Source organism: Eschrichtius robustus, chromosome 17 (genome assembly GCF_028021215.1).
Source record: "Eschrichtius robustus isolate mEscRob2 chromosome 17, mEscRob2.pri, whole genome shotgun sequence".
Taxonomy (NCBI): domain Eukaryota; kingdom Metazoa; phylum Chordata; class Mammalia; order Artiodactyla; family Eschrichtiidae; genus Eschrichtius; species Eschrichtius robustus.
Window position 1 is genome coordinate 8,223,535 of NC_090840.1, and position 11,966 is coordinate 8,235,500.

General features: G+C 45.8%; 1 protein-coding gene across 3 annotated transcripts in view; it reads left to right on the plus strand.

Moving 5' to 3' along the window:
• Positions 1–9,226, plus strand: part of CHD7 (chromodomain helicase DNA binding protein 7) — a 179,356-nt gene extending 170,130 nt beyond the window's left edge. For all 3 annotated transcript variants that reach the window (XM_068525366.1, XM_068525368.1, XM_068525367.1), the window contains 6 exons: positions 286–513; positions 741–1,184; positions 4,211–4,432; positions 5,485–5,625; positions 5,844–5,948; positions 7,259–9,226. In XM_068525366.1, coding sequence (XP_068381467.1) covers positions 286–513; positions 741–1,184; positions 4,211–4,432; positions 5,485–5,625; positions 5,844–5,948; positions 7,259–8,209 — 2,091 coding nt within the window. In that variant the 3' untranslated portion in view covers positions 8,210–9,226. The remainder of the gene's footprint in view (positions 1–285; positions 514–740; positions 1,185–4,210; positions 4,433–5,484; positions 5,626–5,843; positions 5,949–7,258) is intronic.
• Positions 9,227–11,966: the final 2,740 nt, after the last annotated feature.

Here is an 11,966-nt window from a genome sequence, read left to right on the forward strand (position 1 = left end):
TGGTGGTTATGTAACGTTCTCTCGTTTATGTGATTCATTGTTCATAATTGAAAAATGCTGAGTCTTATGTGTTGCGGCCACCTTCAGACCTCACACCAGAGTAAAGTGGTTCTGGTGGGTTTGGTTTATTTCCATGCTTGTTTGCTTTTTGTTTACTTTTGCTTTTCGCCCGCCCCGTCTGCTTTTAAGCCTTTTCTGCTCTTCAGCGTCTCAGTGGATGTATTTATCTCGTAATTTTCACCAGCTCTTTGTTACAGTTTCGTGTGACTTTTCTTCTCCCTCCAGGATCGAGTAATGATAAACCGATTAGACAACATCTGTGAAGCAGTGTTGAAAGGCAAATGGCCGGTAAATAGGCGCCAGATGTTTGATTTCCAGGGCCTCATCCCCGGCTACACGCCCCCCACCGCCGACAGTCCCCTGCAGAAGAGGAGCCTGGCCGAGCTCTCCATGGTGGGCCAGGCGAGCGTCAGCGGCAGCGAGGACCTCACCACTTCCCCGCAGTTGTCCAAGGTCAGTTAGGGCGCTTTGCTGGTGCCGCGTAAGATGAGCTCCCTTGACTCAGTGTGGAAGCTCGTGTTCACTGGTCCTACTGAGCAATGAGAAGGCTGCTGTCTCCTCAGCTCCGTTCAGCAGCCTCGGATGTTTAATTCCTTAAGCTTCTCGTGCCTGCTTTCCGTGAGCCAGCCCATGCAGCAGGTGCGGTTTTGGCTCACTCTTGTGTTGGGATTTCTCAACAGGAAGACGCCCTCAACCTCTCCGTCCCTCGCCAGCGGAGGAGGAGGAGGAGAAAGATCGAAATCGAGGCCGAAAGAGCTGCCAAGCGGCGAAACCTCATGGAGATGGTTGCCCAGCTGCGGGAGAATCAGGTGGTCTCGGAAAACGGACAAGAGAAAGTTGTCGATTTATCAAAGGCCTCGAGAGAGGCAGCAAGCTCTACCTCAAGTTTTTCATCTCTGACTTCAAAGTTTATCTTGCCTAATGTCTCGGCGCCCATGTCTGATGCCTTTAAGACCCAGATGGAGCTGCTCCAGGCGGGCCTGTCCCGCACGCCCGCCAGGCATCTGCTCAACGGCTCCCTCGCGGACGGAGAGCCTCCCGTGAAGAGGAGGCGGGGAAGGAGGAAAAACGTGGAGGGCCTCGACCTGCTGTTCATGAGCCACAAACGGACGTCATTGAGTGCAGTAAGTCCAGGGCTGGCTCCCCCCGCGTGCCCGCGCTGGCGGCCCGGGTCCCGGCTCTGCTGCCCACTCCGGGGCGCGAAAGCCGGCCCCTTCCGCTAAAGAAGGAGTCGCGACGGACAGAGTCGTGGTTCTGAGCCGGAAAACTGTGTTGAGCGTTGACGCAGATCACTCGGCCTGAACCATGGGTAGCTTGAGGATTTACTCTTCCCAAGATCCTAATACATTGATCACTCTCGGAAGACTAGCCCAAAACAAAAACATGTTCTTCTGAGCCTGTGATCGTTACCTCTGAACCCTCGAGGTGGAAAAAGCTTCTGCTCTTAAAAGTATCCATCTGTTTGGGGCCTGGCGTTTATTAGATTTGTTCAGTTTCAGACTTAAGATTTGTGTTCGCATGCAAAGCTAGCGATTGCAAATCCTCTTGCCTCCGGAAGCAGATATTTTAAAAATCTCAACTGAATTGAGGTCTGTGCTAGTTTAGGTTTGCAAGAAATATGTGTGTCAGTGGATTTTGTCATTTTCTTCTTCAATGCAAAGGAAATGAGTGCAGTGTAATCAAAATAACTCTCTTCCTTAATCAGCTTCAACCACTCACCTAAAAAAGTGCCGCCCAACTAACGATGAGGTTTTACCCCCGAGAACCTGATTACACGAAGTCTTTTTAAAGCACTAAAATTGGTACAAGATACTGTAAGCCTTTGGATGTGAAACCCGAATCAGCACAGAGGTGCTGGAGCTCGTGCCCAAGGAGATGGGATGCCCGCGGCAGGCCCATCCCCTGGGCGGCGGGACACAGTTTGGGAAACACCGAGGGGAGACGTTTGTTTCAATATGTTTTTCCTTATTTCATTCCTATTATTATTTCCCCATTTTTTACTTCTTGAATTTAGAGGAAACTTAATAAAAGAGTAGGGAAGGCATGGTCAAGTTAGAGTCTCGAAGTGACAAAACAGCCTTCACTGAAACTTGCCCCCTAGTGGGGTCTGATTAAACCAGAAGCATCCGGGTGGTTAAAAGGTAATTTTCAAAACTCATTACGAATGTACCAGTGGTAGTAATGGTCATTTTTGTTGATCATCTGACTGCTTCTAGAATCTTGAAAAATACACCTCACAGTGGATCAGCTGTGATTGTTTTTTCCCTAAGTTAAAACGCCATTTCTAGGTGTGTGGTCCCCAAAGTGGCATCGCCAGCCATTAGCTTCCTGCTGGGAACCACCCTGATGCTTTGATAGGTTTTGTTCACTGAACAAACATCAACAAATTGGGAGTTTCTGCAGCTCACACACGGCTTCATTTACTGTCTTTCAATTTGAATCTCACGTTTGCCTGTGGACCCAGCGTCAGGGGTTAACAGTCAGTGCGACCAAGTGCTGTTTCCTATTGTAGTTATACACCCTGTATTAAACTTATGGCTGACTTTATTCATTCACATATTTTAAGCTGTCCCTAGGAATTTATTGTTTTTTTCCCTAAAGTCATATTTAGCAACCTGGCTCAAAACTCCTAACAGATGTTAAGAGAATGTATTTTTATCTTTATTTTTAAAATTTTTTTTTTAACTCCTATCTGTTGGAATTTGGGAATTCCTCATTTGGTATTATAGAGGGTTATGTGCGTGCACATAAAATACAAGGAGAATGCTGATTGGTCTGTAAATAAACTGAGTAGTGAAGAGGTATAGAGGTTGGCAAGGTTACTTGTGTGGAACAAGACAGATCCCAAAATCTTGTGTTGTGTTAGCATTCAAACTGGAGACCACTGTGCAGCCGTGAAAAGTAAGTAAGTTGTGAGAGCCAACCCCGCCCTGTGCCAGGCGCGGGGATGCGAAGAATAAAGGCCCAACGGGTGCTTGCACCAGAGAACTCAGTGTAGGAGATGGGTGACAGATAAATAACAACATATCACTGTTGCGAGAAGTCCCTGGGGTACTTTGAAAACCCAAAGGAAGCATGGGACTGGAGGAGGAGGATATGGGGAGAAACATATGGGGAAGTTTCCCTGGAGTTGGTCATACCTCGGTGAAATTTTGAAGGTTGTATGGGGGTAAGTCATTTGAAAAGAGGGGGTGGGGAGAGCATGTGCAAAGGGACTGAGGCCAGAGAGAGCCTATCATGTCTGGTGAACTGAAAGTTACTGGCCAGGGAATTTGGTGAGGAGGCAGCTTCAGCAGAGATGACCTTGGCGACAAGGTAGGATGCAGATCACAGAGGGCTGTGATTGCTATGCTAAAGAACTTGGATTTTATCCTGAAAGTGATGCAGATTCAGCTATCAGAGTAGCTTAAACAGGGGAGTGGTGTAACATGATTTTTGAGCAGAGTGGAGGTTGGATTAAAGAAGGGTGGAACTAGAATCAGGTAGACCGTTTAGGAGTAATGCAGTGATACGGGTGGTCAGTGACGGAGACCTGAGCCAAAGCGGGAACAGTAGGGAAGGACAGATGGGCCTCACTGAAGATGTCTGCAGGTTGAAAGAACAGAGTTTGAGGACCAGTGGCTGGGCGATGGTAGAGTCTCAACTCCAACTCAACTTCAGTTAGAGTTGATCTTCCCAGTGTTGCCACACACGCCTAATACGAACTATTGTACTACCGACAAAAGTGTACTGACCACAGAGTGCCAAAAAGCTAGGTATAAACTGGCTTTTGGAACATTCCTTTAATTATAATTTCTTGAATGATGCTATCCAGGGATCCCCAAAAGAGATTGAGAGGCTACCTTTCATGCATATCGGGCTCAGACTCCACTGCCTGTGTCACGCCCCTAGTGGCTTGCCTAAGATCTCAAACGTGGAGCGGTGATGGACTGTCAGTTTTCTATCCCATCACTAATTCTACAATGTGAAGAATGATACGCGTTCCATCTTCTCATTGAATAGCTGTTCCCAAACTGCCATTGTTTCAAGTAACTTTCTTCCCCTTTATGAGCAGAGATCCATTATGCTAGGCTAGCGTCTCCTCGGGCTAGGATGTTGTCAGGATCTCTCTCTTCATGTGAGAATTCCGACCATTGTCAACTTTCTGCAGGAGGATGCTGAGGTGACCAAAGCTTTTGAAGAAGATATAGAGACCCCACCTACAAGAAACATTCCTTCTCCTGGACAGCTGGACCCAGACACGCGGATCCCTGTTATAAATCTCGAAGATGGGACTAGGCTGGTGGGGGAAGAAGCCCCTAAAAATAAGGACTTAGTTGAATGGCTGAAGCTGCATCCCGCTTACACTGTTGATATGCCAAGTTACGTACCAGTGAGTATCACGGAGTGTGGAGTTGGGAGGGTTCTTGCTCAGTCAGTCCATTTCCTTCTCCCACACGACGGAGAAATCCCTGGTCCCTCTGCCTTTCGCTTGACTGTCTCGTCATCTCGGACGTTTCCCAGCTTTTGTCACTGTATATTCTACGTTAGAGAAACCAGCTTCTGGTCTGTCCTACGTGAAGGGCAGCCTTGTAGTTATTTGAAGACGCCTAGTATGCATTTCCTTGCTTTTTCCTTCTCCCACCAAATAGATGTGATTTTTTTTCTGTTACTCTTCACATGGCGTGGTTTCCAGGGGGGTCTCATTATTGGGAAAACACTCCCCAACGTGCTCTAATTGGTCTCTGGATTGGGTCTGCCCAGCACAGAATATTAGGAAGCTGTTACTGCAGAGATCTGAGCCCCTAACGCAGCCCAAGACTTTATTAGCTTCTTTCTTAAACAACTAACACTCATGCCGTTTATTAAACATGAGACAGGATCTCCAGATGATTTGTCACTTAAACTGCTTGCTAGCTAGTTGTGCACATGTTTTACGTCCTATAACTTATGTGATTGAATTTTTAAAAACTTAAGTGTTTACATTTTATCTTGTTGAGTTCCTGCCACTCAGAATGCACCCTCCTGCAAAGGCTCTTTTATCCCTTGGGTTGTTTCTTCTCATGTACAGTCGCATGTCGTAGATGTGAGATCACCTCTGTATCCACTCAAGTCTCTGAGTAGAGATTAGCAGAGGTACCAGACATAGTTTCCTTTTCAAATACCATGACTTGGTTAAACATTTGAAGAAAAGATTTTAAGCAAGTTATTGAGAGATAAAAGGAAAACCGTATTCTCCGCTTCTAAGTTTGTTCCTTAAGTAAAGGAAAAAGAGAATAGTCTTTCCTTTCAAAGGAAACTATGGTTTCTAGTAATTAAAATGATTCTTGAAACTTCCATAGTAATTGAAAATGGCTTGACTGTTCTGTTTGTCATTTATATAGGAAAGAATAAGTACTAAGTACAATTTTACTAAATATGTTGTTTGTTTTTGTTTTTTTGCAGAAGAATGCAGATGTGCTGTTTTCCTCATTTCAGAAACCGAAACAGAAACGACACAGATGTCGAAACCCTAATAAATTGGATATAAACACTTTGACAGGAGAAGAAAGGGTGCCTGTTGTCAATAAACGAAATGGGAAGAAGGTAAACATTGGGAAAGGGAATTGATCTCTATGTGATTTCTTTTCCCAGAAAGAAGTGTTTTATTCTGACATCTTTTATAGGGGAAAAGAATCATGTTTCTTCCAGAATACATGTATATTTATATGATCTGTGTATGTATATGTGTAGATATACAGATGGGAGGGGGAGAGGGAAGAATTTGTCTGTTTCTAAATCATTTTCCGAATGCCTCTCCCTAGATGGGTGGAGCTATGGCGCCTCCGATGAAGGATCTACCCCGGTGGCTGGAAGAAAACCCCGAGTTTGCAGTTGCCCCAGACTGGACCGATATAGTCAAGCAGTCTGTAAGTACAGACTCTGCCTTTCTGTCCAGAAAGGTATCTGTACAAAACTGTTTTCCTGAATTTTTCTTTATTTTCTGTGGGCCATTAATTATTCAATGATAACTTATTCTTGGCTTAAAAGAGTTGACATAATGCATCATTTTCATACATCATTAATACATCATCATTCCTTGTATCAATATGTCATTAATCCACCAAAGTGGATTAATTTGACAGCTCTGATTTAAAGGGATTGTATAGAAATACACATTCACAGTCTTAGAGGCAGACTTGCTCCAGGGAGGAATGCCCCAGGTAAACCTGGTTAACAGCATCTGTGGAATGGAATTTATGGTGGTTGAGATCCTTAAGATTAACTGCGATTTCTGATTTTAAAATAAACCAATGAAAAAATACAGCAATTCTGCCTAAGCATTAATTTCACTATTTCTTTTTAAAATTAATTTGTTTAAAAGTCTTGATTTCTTTTTGTTTGTCTGTTTAAAGTATACAGTAAAAGTGCTTATTTTTCTTTTGGTACACAGTTCTATCAGTCTTCACACATGGATGGTTTCTTGAACGGCCACCATAATCAGAATACAAACAGTTCTGTGACTCGCCCAAATTCCTTTGTATTATTCTCTGTCCCCACCCCTAGCCCAGGGCAACCGCTCACTGATCTGTTCTCCATCCCTAGAGCTTTGTCTTTTTGAGGATGTCGCCTAAACAGAAGCATAAATTACGCACCCTTTTTGAGACAGCTTTCTTCGCTCATACTGAGATTCATCCAAGTGGTTACATGTGTCACAAGTTTCGCTGCCGATCTGGCTCCTGTGTGTGGATGTACCCCTGGGTGTGGTTACCCATCACCCATGGAAGGACATCTGGGCTGTTTTCAGACTTTTTGACAGTTATGAGTAGAACTGCTATAAACATTCATGTACAGGTTTTTGTGTGAACAAGAGTTTTTGTTTCTCCAGGGTAGATCCTAAGATATAACTTTAATTAAATTTTCCATAGTTTTCAACTTCCTTCTGGTGTGCTATTTCTCGGGTTAGCTATGGATGCAGATATCTTGACATTTACCTCACCGATAGAGCAGCCTTTAACATTTTTTTCCTGCAATTCAGCATAATTCCGTGAGCTATGTAATGCTAAAAACGAGAAGTTTTGCTTTCTGAGGTCTGATCCTTGAGCTTTTAGAATGGAAATAATTGCTTGTGTACTTCCATTCCGAGTGTCAGTGTCCAGTCCATCACAAAGGCCCGCGTGGAAATGAGGTTTTCTTCCGCAGCTTTGATAGCCCCTGTTTGCCCCTTCTTTCCTTTCAGGGTTTCGTTCCTGAGTCGATGTTTGACCGTCTTCTCACTGGACCCGTGGTGCGGGGAGAGGGGGCGAGCCGGCGGGGACGGAGGCCCAAAAGTGAAATCGCTCGCGCCGCTGCCGCGGCCGCGGCCGTGGCCTCCACGTCGGGCATCAACCCCCTGTTGGTGAACAGCCTGTTCGCTGGGATGGACCTGACGAGCCTGCAGAGCCTCCAGAACCTCCAGTCTCTGCAGCTGGCCGGCCTCATGGGCTTCCCTCCGGGACTGGCCACGGCCACGGCCGCTGCCGCCGCCGCCGGAGGCGACGCCAAGAACCCGGCCGCCGTGCTGCCCCTGGTGCTGCCGGGCGTGGCCGGCCTGCCCAGCATGTTCGGGCTGGGCGGGCTGCTCAACACCCCGCTGTCGGCCGCCGCCGCCGCTGCCGCCGCCGCCGCCGGCAACACCGCGGCCGCCGCCGGCCCCGCGGAGCCGGAAGACGGCGCGTGCAAAGCGGAGGAGAAGGGCAACGAGAACGAGGACGAGAACAAGGACTCGGAGAAAAGCACAGACGCCGTTCCGGGCCCGGACTCCGCGAATGGCTCTGTTGGTGCTGCTACTGCCCCGGCCGGCCTGCCCTCCAGCCCGCTCGCCTTCAACCCCTTCCTGCTGTCCACCATGGCCCCGGGCCTCTTCTACCCGTCCATGTTTCTACCTCCGGGACTGGGGGGATTGACGCTGCCGGGCTTCCCCGCCTTGGCGGGGCTGCAGAACGCCGTGGGCTCCGGCGACGACAAGGCTCCCGACAAGGCCGAGGGGGGCGCCTTTCAGGAAGAGGAGACCCTCGAGGGCAGCGACGCCGAGGAGAGCCTGGACAAGACGGCGGAGTCCTCAGTCTTAGAAGACGAGATAGCACAGGGCGAAGAGCTAGACTCACTCGACGGGGGGGACGAAATAGAAAACAATGAAAATGATGGATAACCAGTACCAGTTCCAGTTAAAGTGTTTAAAACTTTTGACAAGTGGTAGTCCTACTGTTTACACTCACAGTTAATGTTCATACCTAGTTTTATAAGCTGTTCTGTAACATAGTGTAGCAAAAGAAAAAAAAAAAAAGTCCAAGTCATGTTATACAGGTGTGTCAAAAGGTATCTTGGTCATTAAGTATTGTGCAGTGCATTATTTATTATCCCTAGGAGAGATGAAATTTGAGAGATGATCATGTCTTTTTAAGGAAACTTACATAATGCTCTGCTTTTTTTTTTTTTTTTTTTTTTTCCCTTTCCTTTTCTTTTGGTACCATTGGTATTATAATAAAGAGCAATTTGTAACCAAGTGGCACGAATGGAAGGAAGTGCTGCTCAAAGGAAGTATGAAGTTATATATTTAATTTTTTAATTTTAATTTTTTTGCTGTGAAGGTCAAGATGAAATTTACCATACATATCATCCTTGCTCATTTGTTTCCCTTTTTGACTACACGGGGGGTTCCCACACTTGCGCATCACACACATCCATACACTCTGACAATCTCCACCTTAGTGTGAACGTCTCTGTCCCGAGGCGCAGCAATAATAAGGCAGCTGTTGAATGTGAAGGGTCCCTTTGGAAATTAACCTACTGGGAGGGTTCTTGCCAGACAGAACTGCAGTTCCATTGTCTCGTGGTCTTGTAATGCACTGGTATAAACAAAATAAATAGATGAATAAATAAAGAGTGAGAGAAGAGAGAATCAGGTACCTTTTTTAAATTAAAGGACTTTGTTACTTTAGCCACAAGCTAAAACAGCATTACCTCAGCTCTAAACTAGCCTTGAAGTTTACAGACATGACTTTGTAAATGTATTGTTTTTCTTTGTTGTGATGTCCTTTTATTTTTTTTCCTTTGAAAACTGCTATCATGTAAGATAAAATGTAAATTGCTGCCAACTGTAGTAATGATGCTTTTAATAAAAGTGACCCATGATATGCAGAGATGTAATTATAGAATGTAGTAGGGTAGGGGAACTGGTTTCACTCTATTTTTTGTATTCGCAATAGATGCAAATACAGCATTCTGGCCTTTGTACAGTTTCTTGATATATCCTCCTATACCAGATTAGCTGTTGGTAATATGCTAAACTGATTGTCTTCCGACTAGACTGGAAGGAAAACCTCACATTACCTTGACATAATTCCACTCCAGATATCTCAACAGAACCACACGCAGAAACCTCCCATTACTCGCTCAAAAGGGCATCCGAGGCTGAGACTACTTAAAAAAACGTGTGCAGCGTCTGATAATGTGGTACACCGAGGAACAAAAGGTCAAAAGAAAAATGAGGCTTTAATAGGCACAATATCTGGGTCATTTATCCTCGGTTAATGGGTAGAAAGACACAATGCCGTGGTGTCAGCAAGGGACGCAAAGGCACTCTGGTGTCCTGAGGACCCGGGCTCGGTGCCAGCGCCACGGAACCCCGCGTGGAACGAGCAGGGACCCGCCGCAGCAAGCGCAGGCGAGCGCGAGCATGCGCATGCGCACGCACACGCGCACAGGCAGGCACGCACACGCGCACGTGCAGGTACGCGCACGCACGGGATGGGAGCCGCTGGTTCGTGCCCTCCTTTTTGACCGCTGATGTTTGAGGTAAACTGGAATTTGAGATGCTCTGTTCTTAGCTTGTAATGTCACCTGACCAAACACAAAGCCCCATGTCCCTGCAGTTAAAAAGGAGGGGAAGAGAGGGTGAGGGTGGTCTGCGGTGGCTCCCTCCACGCCGCCCCCGGGACGCGCCCAACCCGTCCCCCGCCCGACGTAGCACAAGACAGGCAGTCCGGGTTCCTTTTAGATAATGAGGTTCCGTGAATTCGCATCGCAAGATGAAAATATACCCATGATGATTCTGGAAAAGGAGCTCCGTGAAGCCTCCACCTTAGACGCCCCGTGGTGGCTTCACCGGTCACGTCACCGTGACTCTTCTCTCCTGAAAGGGAGGCCCTGGGTAGTGCGCGGGCAGGAAAGTGCCTTTTGTAAATCAACTATACTTCAATAAAAACAATAATAAATTTAAAAAAAAAATTTTTTTTTAAAATAGCTTCTGGAACAGAATTTTTCAAACGTGGAAAATAAGACTAGACTTCCACAAAGTAGAAAGAGCTTAAATATTTAAATAACTGAAAGGCTTTTTAAGCATTAAAATAGGACCTTAGGGAGAATATGTTTCATAAAGTGAGTCTTAAAGGGGCTTCTTCTGAAATTCTTTATAGCGTTGGAAGTTTTCCTACGACCTTCTGTAAATAGAGCACACGATGTGACTGTCCCTGTTAAAGGAAGACGCTGAGAACAATGACGATCTTCAAAGCAGAGGCATCACTTGCTTGTGGCCAGAAGGAACCCTGACATGATAGGTAGGTCAGCAGCTGGCCCTGAGTCATCTGGGATTTACCTGTGAAGGTGGCCTTAAAGTCATGCAAGTTTCCAAACGCAAAAAATGCGGGGTTTTTTTTTTTTTTCTAATGGAATTAATTCTTGACGTGAGATCTCGAATTTGCCTAAGTAAGAAATATTTTAAATTCAGTCTGATCCTTCATAACCGGTGTTCGTCACGTGCTTGTATAAATTCAGCACTGAGGTGCTCAGTGCTTTCCATGGCGTTGCTATTTCACCGTCACTTCTCTTCTGTGAGGAAAGTGCTGTTTTCCAGGAGGAAACAGAGACTTGGAGACTTTAAGTAACTGGCCAGCAGTAAGTACAGGAGCTGGATCTGAACGCAGGCAGTCTAACATTGGAGCTTCCTTATAGGTTCCTGAAATACTGCACTCTGGTCTCTGAAGTAAAATAGTTATTTAGTGATGATTTGAAGTGTCTAGGGCTTTTGTATTTTTACGTTTCCCCCCCTTACCCCTCCATAAGGGACCTTAAATCTCAGGTTGGGAATTAAGGGGCAGTCTATACGAGGCAGAACCTGGAAGAGTGTGAGCTCTGACTAGGGAAACTTGAGTCCCAGTTACCTCATTTAAATTTGGATTTATCTTGCTCCATGAATGTTTCTATTTTATGAAGAAGTCAAGTCTTTGGAAAAGATTAATTTAAGCCTCAGAGCTAGCAAATTGCAAACCTGGTATTTCAACTCAGATTGATCTAACTTCTGGGGTATTTCAACCCTAGGCACTTAACCGCTGTGCTGGGGTGATGAACATTCATCAACAAACATTTACTGGGTGCTATGTGCTAGGTACTGTTTTAGTGGCAAGAATATAGCGAAAACCAAAAATAGGCTAGGGCCCTGCTGTCATTGGGCTTATATGCTGATAGGAAGAGATAGGTGATACACAGATACAAATACAATTTTCGTAGATGGAGGAATACTATTAAATATGGTGATGGAGTGGTCAGGGAGGAGCTCTCTGTGGAGGGGCCAACTCTGCTTACACCTGAGTGATGAGAAGCAGTGGCCAGACAAAGCTGGTTGGAGAATGTTCCAGGCAAATGGAAGAGCCAATGCAAAGGTCCTGTGTTGACAGCTTGGAAGAAGCAGGGGCAGGGAGCCTGTTTGCCTAGAAGATTTGGGGGGTAGGGACCAAACTGGTCCTGGTGGATTTGGATTTCTTTTCTAAGTGCCATAGAAAGTTTCTTGGAAGGTTTTATGCAGAGAAGTGATATCATATTCATGTTTCTAAAAAAATAATCCCTATGGCTGCAATGTGAAAAAAATGGCTTGTAAAGAGGAATCAGGAACCCCATTTGGGAGACTGTTG